Genomic DNA, 14,664 nt, shown 5'->3' on the forward strand with positions numbered 1-14,664 from the left:
TTAATCCATGTAGAAAACCCATTATAACCACTTAATATATTACAATCCATCACTGTATGTATTAAATGAGTACAAATTTGGGTTTGTGATCATTTGATTAATTGATTGATATAAACTGAATGGAAAGGATGTCAAGGTGATTTCTGCATTTTAACCTAAGTGGTAACACTTTCCTTTGAGACCCCATATTTAGCATTTATAAGCTGCATATAAACATTTAATAAATGGTTTATAACACACTATAATGTAGTTATGAGATATGAGGACATTATAATAAACTTTACATAAAAAACATTACATAATTACAACAAACATTTCGGTGTTTATTATAATTACAATTTCTCCTATGAAGACATATTTTATATTATTACAACTGTGTTTTACTACTTTTTAAACTGTTAAGTTTAATAAACAGTCTATGTTCTGCTTACACAGGGATATAAACAGAGACAAGCAGCACCTGGCGCCTTAAAACATGAAAAAAGATAAAGTATTAGTAGTAAGGGATGTATATAGTGTTCAGTCAACATCACACATAGATAAAATATTAAGAAGAGAATCATGTGGTCATATAATGACACCATGTTTTGACCACTGAACGTTTACTTTTGGCTTCTATAAACACCAACTGACAGAGGTGAGATATATTACAGAACGACTTACATTTACTACATGATATCATGAGTGCATTCACGAACTCTGAGATTTATCGTAGTATTATAGAAGTAGCCTATTTTAAAAAAAATCTTGTACCCGTTTTGCTGTGTCGGCTGGTTTTCTCCGCCATGTCCTGGTGCTGCTGGCCGTCAGTGGAGGTCTGTCTCCGGTACTCGCGGCTCCCGCTGTCTCTGTCCGACCTGGCTGACATTCCCCGCACAGGCTGATCAGTCAACAGCTCACATCACATGCCTCTTCGGCGGTGTGGCTACAAAAACTTCTCTTCCAGCAGAGGAGACAGGAGTGTCAAGCTCACCGCAGCAAACCCCGGTTCATTCTTTCAAAATAGCTGTGTTGTTGTTGACCTGTGGGTGTTGCTACATGACGAACTCCTCTATAGATTTATAGATTTATCCAGATCAATTATCTATTAGGATTACGGTCAGAATAAAGAGGGATATCTATGAAGATATATAGATATTATAAAACAATTTACAGCTTTTTTCAGAAGGAGTTTGAACAGATTGTTGAGTTTCATATTTGAATAAACTCAGGAACAATAATTATAAACTATATTATAATTATCAACTGTAATGTTTTCATTTCTGAATATTCTTTTAATAATGTTGGTGGCAGTCTAGACTTATTTTTGTTATAATTACAAAAACAGAAGAAATGAATAATATAACTTATTTTTATGTATCAATATTTGTATTTGACCTCAGTTTATTTACTACAGATGATCATATAATATCAACAATACTCTTTTATTTTGAAGTTACATTTGCTTGATTTCCTGTACTGCTCTGGTTAGCTTGACTGAGATGTTCACTGCACTGACAGGCCTATACTGTTCTTAAATGTTTATTCTGTATGCGTTACTCTAGGCTGTATATGTGCATATTAACACTTTATATCAAGTTCAGTTCTTTCATTTTTTTTAAAGATTTCAACACTGAAAACCTCTTAAATTCACTCTGCAGTTTTCAGGTTAATAATCACTCACTGAACAAATAAACCTCTTTCCAAATCAGTAAATGGGTTGACAGTAGTGTAGTATATCAGGCTGCAGAGGCCCATATTTGACTCATTCTCTTACATAAAGAAAGCTCCTAACCAACAGGAGTTATTTCCTAAACAGAAGCAAAGAATCTTCCCTCTTTATTACTTATCAGACACTGTCTTTTACTACTTAAACTCTCTCACACAGTTTTCCTCTCTGTTTGCTTTAGTGTGGGTTTGGTCAGTGTAGTGTTCAGGCTAGTAGCTTTAATCCAGTGTGTGTGTGTGTGTGTGTGTGTGTGTGTGTGTGTGTCTGTGTGCGCGTGTTTGTTTTCCCTCAAACATCCCAGGAACAGACTCAGCATTTCCTTTCCTCCGCTCAATTCCTCTGTGAGGAATTTATAACAGCTGCAAACAGACAATCACAGGGAGAGAGAATCACAAGATAGATGACGGCTTGGCACTTAAGTACTACACATTCTGCAAGGTGTCTGAAAAGTCTGGAGTCATATAACACATAACTCTTTTTATTGCACTTTTTCTTCACATAAAGTCAGCTGCCAGATGACTAAGTGGTATAAAGTACAAGAGTTTTTAGAGTGGGAGTGTGAATCCCTCCTGCCTTAAATTCTTCTTTATGGGTTGTCATTAAAGTCAAGAATTTTAAAACACTGCAATAAAGTTACCTTTCAGCAAATTCACTAGTTGATCATTTACTTAAAGCTGCATCTTCTGAATTTTTTTAGCCACTTGGGGGCAGTAGAACAAGATGGCAACACAATGTTGACCTTATAAGACCTAAAAAGAGAAACATTAACATTGTAGTCAAGTTTGTGTCCACTTGATGAATATTCACTCTCTTTCTCCTCTGGTTTGGTCTCTACCAACTCCTGAGGAAAATATATGTCTCTTTAGTTACTAAATGCTCCACTATGTCCAGCTGCTAGTCTCTAACTGTGTCTGTCTGTGATTTAATGCTGGGCAGGAAGTGTACAGTGGCTTTTTAGAGCTTTTTCAGTGAAAACCGCTGCCTGCTGCTGCTGCTGTTAGAAACAACGTTGATGAAAGAGCAGTTGTGGGCTTTAAAACCAAAACAAGGAGCTAAAAGTGACTTAAAAGCTTAGTGAAGGTTCATCACTGAGTGACACCTTTCACATTACACACAGTTATGCGATCCACCCACAAAATAAAAATATTGATAAGTGCAGCTTTAAAATTGCTGAGATGTCCAACAATGCACCCAAATCCCCCAAATCCCCCTCAGGCCAATCAATGTAGTTCACAATTGTGTTTCAAAACACTAACGGTGAACCGGGAAGAAATTTGTGTCCAGTATTGATTGCTGAAAATAATCGATTATGTCTTTAAATATAACTATTACCTCACTTAATGGATTTTCCCTTTATAAAAGAGATTATAAGTAGTGACTAATGGCTTTATTAGTGGTTAATAAATCTACTAATGCTTTCAAATGCATAAATATAAGCCATTGATAAGAACTATTTTTTGATTGACAGATTGTGAAAAATCCCTCTGAGTGGTTAGACTGTTTGAGGACCAGTGGACCAAAATCCATTTATTAAGCAGCTTATTAAAGGATAGGTTCACAATTTTTCAGTCAGGTGTCCATGTGAACAGTGAAAGAGGTTTTCCTCACTGTAATCATTCATCCTGTTCATACTGGCTATTAAAAGATCCCCTTCAGTGTGCTTTCAATGTAAGTAATGAGGGCCAAAATCTTCATTTTGTGCAAAATGCATTTAAAAGTAGATGTGAAGCTTATATGAGGCTTCAGCAGTCTGAGTTAGTCATATCAAGTGGATATCTGACACAGTTACAGTCTTTTTAGCATCAAATTCCCTCTTTGTGTTTCCTCAGACAGTGTTTCCCTGTTTAGCTGTGGTGGAAGTATAGTAAGAAAAAGAGGAACTTTGGCACTAAAAAGACTGTAACGTTGAAAGATATCTACTTGATTTGACTCATTTGGACGCTGAAGCTTCATATTCAGATAAACTTTTAAATACATTTTTGCACAGAAGGAGGACTGTGGATTTTGTCCTCCATCACTTCCATTGTAAGTGGATTATGAAGAAATCTTCTAATGGTCAGTATGAACAGGAGGAATGATTACAGCAAGAAAAACATGTTTCACTGTTCATTAAGGCTCCAGACTGTTGTTGTAAGACAGACTTGGGAAACTGTGAACCTGTCCTTTAAGAGGTGCAGACTTGATTAAAACCCTTAATTAATGACTTGATTACTCACTGCAATCGCTGCAGACCTGATGGCTTATAGAAAGTAAGACAGCTACGAAAATGTATCTCTGGATTACCAACATTTGTAACTGCATTATAACCAAATAGGATACACGCCTTCCAGTTGTAGTTTTCATTACCTGGCAACCAAGTTTTAGTTCTTATTTATGGCTTATAACTCATCTATAAAACGTATCAAGTAAATTATGTATGAACTGTTAATAAAGCCATTAGTTAATTGTGATAAATCCGTTATAAAGAGTGCCTTACTAGAATGTAGTACCATATAATTATCATAAGTCGTTTCTTGCTGAATACTTTAGAGGGCGCTATGTACAAAAGCTGCTCTAAACTCTGCCGAATTTAGCCATTATTGCAACTCTGTTGAGCGTTTCCTGAAATCTGTTATGTCTATTGATAACAACGACTGTTTTTTCATGTCTTGCTTCCAAAAGAAAACTGTATTTGACATCTTCTATGTCCAGGCAGTTGTTCGACATGATAATGCTTTTGTTTTGAAGGCTGACTACTTTTATATCCGGTAGTACTCTCTAACGCTGACAAACTTATCTAGCTGTTACTGTCTTTGAGCATCACCCAAACATTAGCCTGCTGAGTAGCTTCTAGCTAGCAAAACTCTTCTGAGAACAGCTCATTAGCCGAGCTAATCTATGAGTCGCAAAAGAAATCACAATTTCGCTGACACAAACCTGTCTCCTGAACTCCACGGCGCCTTCATGGAGCCTCCTGGGTCAGCGAACCGAGCCGACGCCGATTTCCTGGAGCTGGAGCCTGACGAGGAGCTGCTCTGTTCGGTCAGCGACATCACCGAGCACCTCGGCAGAAACATCACTGTGGTGCTGGAGACAGCGCTGTCTGAGATCCGCAAAATGGTCAGCATTAGGGTACGAGTGCTGAAAATGGAGCTACGCGAGAAAACCGAAGAAATTGAGGTGTTAAAGGCGAGACTGGACACGGTCCAGAGGGACGGTAGGGACCCTTTCACCGGCGTTACCAGCATGGAGCCGTCTTCAGAGGCTGGCTTCAGGAAGCCAGACCTCAGCTCCGGCACCAAACACAACAGCGCTGACCCCCGGAGAGCCAAAGCTGTCATGCCCGGAGTGAAGAAGGAGAACATAGATGCTATTTGTGACTATCTCATGAAAGATAAGAACTCGAGGGGGTGTACAGATATGGACGGAGACCAGAGCAGCCAAGCCAGCGGCGACAGGGAGGCTCGCCAAGAGCCAGATCCGCACTCCCTCAACCTGTGGCCGGACAGCGGGATGGCTGGCTCCGGGCCTGGACACGGAGACTCCGAGTCCACCACAGACGACATCTTCAGTATGCTCCCCTCTGGCAGCAAACGCATCTATGACTATGAGTGGATAGCACCAATGGAGTATTCCTCAGACCTGAAAGGTAAACACAGAGAGTGAGATAAGGTTTGTATGTATGTATGGAGATGTTCCTACACAACACTTTTTAAGACATGCACTGTGTGTGTGTGTGTGTGTGTGTGTGTGTGTGTGTAAGCCTATTTTCGCTTGCAAACCCCCCCCCAAAACAAAACACAAACACAAACAAAAATCATGAAAACATTAGGAATAAAATAAATAAAAATCAAAAAAAGGTAAATCAAAATGATGAGATACTAAGTCAAAATTCTTAACTTTCAGGTTAAAATTACGAGGTAAGTATTTTGCCATTATTTTGACTTAGTGAGGCAAAGTTTTAGATAGTAAGCCTCAATGATGAGGTACAAATGTGCAGCAGACATTGGCTGCGTTGTGGAGCTCCTAGCACACACTGGACATGCTCTCAACAAATCTGTGTTGTAGGCTGACGTACACAAGCTGCCATCACTATGGTGACACCTGCCCAAGAGATCATGTAGAACCTGTAACATCTTGAAATTATAGTCATCAAATGCCATTAAAATTAAGGCTATAATATATATAATTTAAACTTTTCAACAAACTATAGTCCAGTTTTAACAGACTGCTGTTCTGTGGTGTTATCAGCATCTCCAACAACAAAGTGACACTTAAGAAAAAAAAAGTAAAATCCACAAGCCTCTGCTCTATGAAATCAGTTTTACACTTAGAAATCTCCATTAAAATCTCATGTTTCCATCACATTCTGAGCAGTAAATGGACCAACCAGGGACCACAAAAGGCCTTGTTTACACCTGGTATTAACATGCGTTTCCACATGTGTCCCCACTTGTGATGGGATCTCTCTTTCCCGCTCTATATGCAAATAAACACAGACATCATTTCTGTTTTCAAAGACGGGACCCGGAGTCTGCTCCGTCCAAAGCTGAAGTAAATATTCAGGATATATATATATATATATATATATATATATATATATATATATATATATATATATACACACATATATATATATATGTATATATATATATATATATATATATACATATATATATATATATGTATATATACATAGAGAGAGAGAGAGTTATATGCAGCGATCTCCCCGCAGCTGTGTCTCTCCATTGAGAGAGACATTTACACACAAGACACAGCAGCATAACTTCATTGATTATTTAAATCTCGGACACGCTGACAGGATCTAATGTTGATTAATGTTCCGTGTTCTTCTACACATCCCGTAGGTCAGCTGTTACACACACAGTCCAGTCCAGGTTGATACTGTTTGGAGTAAAGCAGCTGTCCTGATAAATCCTGAGCTCCGTTATAGCTCAGCAGCATGGCAAAACTAAAAACTGTAGTTATCAACTTGACAGGACAGAGGAAACTATCCAGCAACGTTTAGCTTCTGAAATATTTTTTTAGACACACAAGCGGAAAATTAATGGTTTAATTTCTATTCTAATTGCCGATTTGAAGAGGAAAACCGGTTAGGGGAACGGGAAAAACAGGAAAAAACGGGAAGTGGATTACGTTTTTAATTCACATGAAAAACAAAATAATTTGTTTATCCTGTTATCAAAGAAGTTGAACAGCTTTGGATGGAGGGTCCTGTGTCTAGTCTGCCGGAAAATAGAGGACATCAGTTGAATAGGCGGTCCTTCAGTGTGGCCCAGGATGCATTGCGTTTACACTACTAAAAGAATGTGGCCACATGCGGCCCAGACCACCTCTGAATGTGGTTTGAGTGATCGGATCTCAATCTGTCCTTAATGCGTCTTGGGTGCGTTCACACCTGTATTTAGAGCTGTCCACTTGTGATCGGATCACTGGAGACAGATGTTAATACCAGGTGTAAACACGGCCAAAGACTTTAATGGTCTGCCTACACAAAGCTGATGATGAGCCTTCATAAGCTGGCTACTCTTTCAGTTTTCTGAAATTCCACTTTTACAATATCATGTGTTTCAGATTTTTGTAAATGGTGCATTTCTTCTGATTACAATGAAAAAAATTGTAAGCTAGCAAAGCATTCCTGCTGGCTTTCATGAGTTACTCCATACATACATACATTTTCACATCCAGACTATGGAGGTCAGACAGATGTTTGTGTGATTAACCCAAAAATCTCTGATTTTACTGTCAGTGAAAATATGTTCAGTTTGCTACTGCAGTAATGGTGGCGTCATTTGAGAGTGCAGCACATCGAAGTATGTCTTCTAGAAGAAGCAGTCAGGGTACAGTAACCAGAATGTGTGGATCATGGAGCAAATAGGAGAAAATTGCTGCTCTTATGCACGTTGATGATGGGAAATGGGACAGCACTGTATACTGACGAGTAAATGCGCATCAACACGCCCTGATGTGCATCAGGATGCCGCCAGAGTGTGTTGCCCTTGACTCATAATTTTGACTCAAGGGCATGAGTCAATACACAAAGAACAGAGAAGCTAACAATGCACACAGAGGGAGTGTGACTTCATTCTCTGCTCAAGTTGCCTTTACTCCACTATATCCTTACATAGCAAAAAGTTGTTTGCTGTCATCCAGTGAGGTTCAATGTCATTTATTTGACCTTTAGGCGGTATTCAGACCAAATCAGGCGGTGCGGCGAAAACGTCAGTTCTCCCATTCATTTGAATGTTGGTAGTGTGGCTCGGCTGTGGCTGTTTTGGCCAGTGCGGCGCTGCACTGGACTGCGTCCAGAAAGCTGAGCCAGAGTCAACTTTTGGAGAAACGCAACCCAACGTCAGCCACAGTGACCAATCACAGTGGGAGATCAGACTGACCGGAGTTGTAAACTCTGCCATGAGGGAGCGCAAAAACGTTACCAGGACGAAGGGAGGACATTTCTCTTTGTTTCGTGATAACGTTAGTAAAGTTAGATTTTGCTGTCAGCTTCCTGACTCATTTTAAAAAAAGAGTTAAGGGGAGAGAGAGAGAGCAGCTGTGGTCGAGCGAGCTAGAGAGTGAATGAAGAGAGGGAGCACTGGTAGCAAGAAAGCCGGTGAATCAGATCAATAAAAGGTTATTTTCTGATTGTTTCACAGCGGTTACGTTCTAGAGCACAAATAAACACGCCCACAACCCCCCCACACACCTCCGCTCGACCCTGTGGCTCAACGCCGCACCGCCTGATTCGGTCTGAATACGGCCTTAAAGGGGAACTCCAGTGATCTTCCACATCAGCATGTGTTTCCAGGTGTTGTGAAAAAAGAGGGAGCTGTATGAAATCTTATAAAAACAGTCAAGTTGCGTTGTGGGTACTGCAGGTGCCGGGTTTTAGGAAGGAAGAAGAGTGCATGGAATAAAAAGATGATGTAGGAGTGCAATGGTAAATCAGTGGAGTACTCTTTTAAAATGAGTTTTATCACTCCCAACTTTTCATCAGGTTTTTTTTTTTTTTTTTTTTTTTGCTGGCAGCAATGAGCTTCCATACAATGATAACAAGGAGGATAAGTATCTGATATGATTGTAAAACAGGAACATCAGATTCACACAATTTGGCATAATTTCCTTGCTGTTCGTACTTGCTCCTTTATTTATATAAAGTATAATATGAACAGCTCATAAAGTCATACTTCATCTGCAGTCAGTTAGTTGATATGGTATGGACTGTCTGCTCTCTCAAAAGTACAAATGTTTGCCTTCATGTTTTTTTCTTTTATTTGTTCCAAGTCATGAAGGAGCCAGAGAGTGACAACACCCCAACTGGTGAGACAGAAGAAGAAGAAGATGATGATGATGAAGATGAGTCATCGAGGAGGGAGGGGGGTGGTGGGCTGGACCAGACACAGGCCCCGCTCTCACATGTCCAGGCCCCTGACTTCTCCATGGAGCCCCAGAGCTCTCCAGGGGAGGGTGGGAGTCCCCTGGAGGGCAGCACAGACAGGCCCGAGGCAGGTGGGTAGGAACGGGAAGAAGGGGAAGAAATAAGGGTCAGAACTACCAAAACAAGACTGAAAGTGAAATAAATTTGAAAGACAGATTGATGGATGTTGGTGTAATGTCATGTGACCATGTAGCCATCAGGGTACCGTTCACAATGGTGCCTTTTTTCGTTGCTTTACTCTCTCTGTAATCACAAAAATGTAGTTTCAGTTGTACAAAATAAGTTCAAACTTCTCAATTTTAACATTGTTATTTATTTAGAACATTTTGTTGTGTAAAATAAACTAATATATTAATAATAAACAAGGTAAAGTAAGTTGTTCAGGCTACTTGTGGGAGATGTGCTGTTTGCCTGTCGTCTGCACCTCTTCATCAAACATCTCAATGTGGCTGTTTCTACTTGTACTCTTCCTCTCTGCAGTATTTCTAACTGATTCATTGAACAAAGAGCTCTAAGTATCTCCAGATTTTGTTGTGTTGAGTTGTTTTTATTGAAAAATAGCACCGCTAACAAAGCTCCGCTAACTCAGTGATGAACACACTTCATTTCCTATAAGTTCTTCACAATAAAAGCTATCTGTTAGTTTGTCAGTGCTGCTGCTGCTACATTTCTTATATTTCAGGAAATGTTTTCATCAGCGGTAACTTAACACAGCTCCAGTACGGCTGAAAGCGATCAGGAAACAGTAAAATAAGGCTGATATCTGAAAGTACAAGCAGGAACACAGGAGAAAAATTTCAAGTGCACGTGTGTTAACTAGGAGGGAACACAATACCTATCACCTTTGTACTTGGTAGTACCGACGTAGTTTGGTCGGTACACTTAAAAGTACGAGTTTGGTACCCAACCCTGTTTACAGCTGAGTCAAACCCTCACTCTTTGATCTAATATTCTCTGCCAGCATCTCCCCCTCTGACATCAACTCCTTCCACTTACTTTGGGATCATACATTTTGTAGGAAGACATGCATTTTTTAAGGATTTGAGCCTATTCATATTTTGAAAATATTTCATATCAGCTACACATTTGGCTGAACTAAAAAAAATTATATACTCACTTTTTGATCATTCGAGTTAGCAACGCCAACTAACATGTTTAACTCAATTTAAGATGTGTAATCATCGAAACTTTGTATGATGCTTTTCTCTTTTGCTTTCTTATTTCTTATTTTGAGAAATAGAAACATTTTTTTTCTTCAAAAGCCATTTCTTTTAATTTAATTAATGTTCCTCACAGCTTTATTCACACAGGACAGGACGTTTACAGGACGTTTCGCCAACTATTTTGATAATCGCGTAATGGTTTTAGTAATTTTTTAATCAAAAATGCCAAAATATTTGCTGGTTTCAGCCTCATATGTGATCATGTCATGCTTTCTTTGTCATACAGTACCAGTCACATTTTGGACACCTAATCATTCAGGGTTTATTCAGGGTTATTTTCCTCATTGTAGAACAATACTGAAGATATCAAAACTATAAAATAACACATATGCAATTATGTAGTAAACAAAAACATGTTAAACAAACTAAAATATCTTAATATTTTAGATTCCTCAGCCACTGTTTGCTCTGATATTAGCTTTGCACACTCAAGGAATTTTCTCAACCAGCTTCATGGGGTCGTCTTTGATGTCTTCAGTATTGTTCGACATTGTAGAAAATAGTAAAAATAAAGAAAAACGCTTGAATAAGTAGTGTACATGATAGTAAACTGATAAACTTTGGGTTTGGGACTGTTGGACAAACAAAAAAGATATATGAAGACATTTTATAGACATAACAATTAACTAATAATGAAAATAATTGTTAGTTGCAGCCCTACGACAACGATACATACAACCATAACACCTACACTGAAATTACTTTATTTTTTAATTACAGCAATCAGCTGTTCACAGCTCCCAGTGGCCTGATTCCCAAGCCCAAAGAATGTAACAAGCACCAGAAAAACTAGGAAAAGTCTCATAATATACATCCCTGTGCACGATCTTGAACAAAAACACATATTTGGAAAAATACACAAGCAAAAAATACAAAAACATAGGCTGACAATAACACAAGCTGCAGCGAAAGTTTATCCCTCCACCCAGTACTTCTGTGCTTCGTCTGCAATGGTTGCCTGGCAACCCCACAATGACAACAAGTCTCTGCAAAGTCATTACCACCTGGCTGTTGTCTGTCAAGAAATAATTACAGCACATAACTCTATGTAAGGTCAGTCTGTATGACAAACCAAGAAGTTTGCCATAGTTTGAACTTGTGAATGTGCTGTTAGTGACTAATTAAATGTTATATGTTTGTGGTTTCAGGCCAGCAGTTCCCCAGCCACACCTACATCTGCTCTCTGTGTGGAACCTTCTGCCCTGACTCTGTGTTCCTGGAGGAACATGTTAAACTGATACACTCAGACACAACCGGTGCCCAATCTCTGCAGGCACTGCAGTCCACCTCTGCAGCTGCACCCACCATGGGGGACAGCAGCAGTGACTCCAGGAGGGGTGGAGGTGGGCAGAATGAGGGTAGCGCAGGACCAGGGGCTGGTGCAGGCATCAGTCGGCGAGGGGGGCCTGTGAAAAAGGAGATTAAAATCGAGGGCGGGTATGAGTGTGGGGACTGCGGCCGCCATTTTAACTACCTGGGCAACCTGCGGCAGCACCAGCGTATCCACACCGGAGAGAAGCCCTTCATGTGTCCAGAGTGTGGGGAGAGGTTCCGCCATGCAGCCCGGTTAAAAAGCCACAGGCTGGTCCACAGCGGTGCCCAGAGCCCCTTCCCCTGCCCCCAGTGTGGGAAAGGTTTCTCAGTGCTCTCTGGACTTAAGAGACACCAGCGGGTGCACACCGGTGAGAGCCCGTACGCTTGTCCGCAGTGCGGCCGGCGCTTTAAGGAGCTGGGGAACTTGTATACCCACCAGAGGATCCACAGTGGAGCCACACCCTACTGCTGCCAGCAGTGCGGACGCAGCTTCCGCCACCTGGGCACCTACAAGAGCCACCGCTGCACACCAGCACAGTAATCCGCTACAGCTCACTGACAGCTGACAACCTGACAAAGTCAAAGCGTACGTCAAAAACAGACATAGAGCTCAATCTGAGATGCGTCCTCATCGTGTGGCTGTCTGCTGTCACTGCGGGAGGTGGGCAGGTGAATTGGGGAATGGGGCGGGTTTTCTGAGATTTTGCCCAAGCTTTCCTGTTTTGTCACATTCATGATATTTCACCTCCTCTCCACCATCAAGGAAACTATCATCTTAATCTTATAAACGGTAGTTTTGACAAAACAATCTCAACTGAAGGTCTACTTGAAAGGTGAGTGTGGAGGTTTATTCTTGAGCATGGAAACTTTGGAGTTGGAGGTAGTTGTCTTGAGTTGAGATCGTTTGTTAAAAAGCTGTATCAGGCACAACATGGAAATGAGATAAAGCATGCAGACTGTGTTTTTTAGGTCATGTCAAAGTCATCATGAGGGGAGGTGAATCGAGGCCCCAGAGGAAGACCTTCCCCTTTTTATGACTGGATGGGATCGGTGCATAAGCTCATAGAAAAACTTAATGCGTTTTGTATGTTTAGGTCCGTTTTATTTCAATTCACATAGTGTATATTAAAGGATAATTTCTGTTAATTAAAATTTGGCAATCATTTCTAACTCTAGCCCCAAGAAACACAAGCAGTCAGATGATCAGAAAGGTTGCAAACGAGCCAACAGTTTATTCATCTAAACTTTAATTTTGAGGTCAAACTGAAAGTGAAACACCTGCTAATGATCCCTCATTGAAGAGGAAAACTGTGTGAGGACGTATAGTAAGTACAGAGTTGGTCTGTAAACTGATGGACGTTTACAACAGACAGTTTGGGTGATAATGTTATGCCTTTGTTCTCTCTTCCAAAGGAGTTTGACTAACCTGTTGTTGGTTTGTTTCTAACCTGTCTGATCATCGATTATAACAGATAGACTCGATGGCCAGAGATACAACAATAAAACCCAAGTTGTAACAAACTGTAGTTTTCCTTTAGTGGCTCAAAGGTTTCGGAGCATCCTGGAAGTCATGATTGCACCACACCGGCAACTTCTCATATCAGTCTGTACTGGAGCGACTATCTGAAAGACACTTCAGTTTTCTGCAGGTTTTTATATCACTCAGATTGGCTGTGAGGAAAATAGGAAAAAGGAGGAAAACACTCAAGGTTTTACGTGTAATCTTGGAGAGTTGAAGAGAAGATGACATATATGATTTAAAACAGGGCACCACGGATTGGGAATTTGAGAAAATTCAAGCACAAGAACTATCTAGAGAAAATAAAGCACTAAAGTCAGTATTTCAGACATGAAGCAGGAGAGACTGAACAAGAAAGCCTGGTGAAAGTAGCAACGAAAGCATTTGAATAGATCTGGGGTCTGCATTATGAGCATATTGTTTTTAAAGACAGATTCAGAGACAGCAGGAGAGGACAGTTAACAAGGTCCTACGCCATACTTGAATCCTTCATTTCACTCACAGCTGATTTGCACCTTCACTCGCTGAGCCTCCAGGATGCCCTGTCATATGACCTCACTCTGTGCCGATGGGAGGGACCTGCTAACAGAGTGGTGGGATACTATCACCCACATGTGGACCGTCTGTGCAACTGCAACTAAAATATCTTCTGGGTTTACTTTCATCTTGATGCTGCTTGGTGCTATGTGTAGAGCAGAAAGTTTATCATATCATTTTTAACCAGTGTAATCTACTGTTACAGACTGTATATTGGTCATTTTATATGTTTGCTTGTATGATGACTAAGAATTGTGTGATGACAGAGAAAAAAGAAAATAACATCCAAAATGTCCGGTGTGTTTTCTAAATTAGAAAAAGTGACCCGTGTACTGATTTACTCACGCTTGTGTGTGAAATGACTTCCTGGATCTCAGCGCTGTGTGAAAGACTGTGACAAAAGCAAGAAAATGGCAACTTATCCAAACCTGTGGATGTGACATGCTAACCATTGACAATCTGCTTTCAAATAAACAGTTGTCTGAATATCATCAGTGAGTGTGTGTTTTTCTTTTTTTAAACAAATAACAGCGTAAACCGGATTTACTCAAATTCTGTACTTAACTGTAGTATTAACATTTAATGCTTCTTTATACTTACTGTACACTTACGTACATATAAGAGGGTTACATGTTACATGTTAACTAATAATAAACTTTTCAGATTAAAATTTTTACAAGACATTTCTGTTTTTTACTGTTCCAGAAACTAAATAAAGCAGTTAAAATCAGCTTCCCCACATACAACATTACAATGTTCTTTACACACTAATGCATCAATAATATAACAATTTACTGAATGCAGGTCATTGTGCATAATAAGTAGTTTTACTTTGATAATCAAGTACATTTTGCTGATGGTGACTCCACTGGTTTGCATGTTTTAGTTATTTACTCAAATTGTGGTTTTTAACTTTACATGACAGTTA

The 14,664-nt window shown here is 39.9% G+C and overlaps 2 protein-coding genes across 5 annotated transcripts in view; one reads left to right on the top strand and one right to left on the bottom strand.

The window, feature by feature from the left end:
* Positions 1–4,704, bottom strand: part of LOC121889144 (SH3 domain and tetratricopeptide repeat-containing protein 1) — a 27,262-nt gene extending 22,558 nt beyond the window's left edge. For 2 of the 4 annotated variants that reach the window (XM_042400872.1, XM_042400876.1), the window contains exons 1-3: positions 4,625–4,702; positions 2,346–2,457; positions 754–2,067 (exon numbers count right to left, since the gene is read on the bottom strand). In XM_042400872.1, coding sequence (XP_042256806.1) covers positions 754–868 — 115 coding nt within the window. In that variant the 5' untranslated portion in view covers positions 869–2,067; positions 2,346–2,457; positions 4,625–4,702. Of the gene's footprint in view, positions 1–753; positions 2,068–2,345; positions 2,458–4,197; positions 4,283–4,624 lie in introns of those variants that run through there. The other 2 variants (XM_042400873.1, XM_042400874.1) reach the window with 2 other exon arrangements.
* Positions 4,340–14,227, top strand: znf16l (zinc finger protein 16 like). Its single transcript, XM_042400877.1, has 3 exons — positions 4,340–5,336; positions 8,990–9,214; positions 11,515–14,227. Exons 1-3 carry the CDS (start codon positions 4,586–4,588, stop codon positions 12,219–12,221), a joined length of 1,683 nt encoding a protein of 560 aa, XP_042256811.1. The 5' UTR covers positions 4,340–4,585; the 3' UTR covers positions 12,222–14,227.
* Positions 14,228–14,664: the final 437 nt, after the last annotated feature.

Source organism: Thunnus maccoyii, chromosome 22 (assembly GCF_910596095.1).
Source record: "Thunnus maccoyii chromosome 22, fThuMac1.1, whole genome shotgun sequence".
Taxonomy (NCBI): Eukaryota; Metazoa; Chordata; class Actinopteri; order Scombriformes; family Scombridae; genus Thunnus; species Thunnus maccoyii.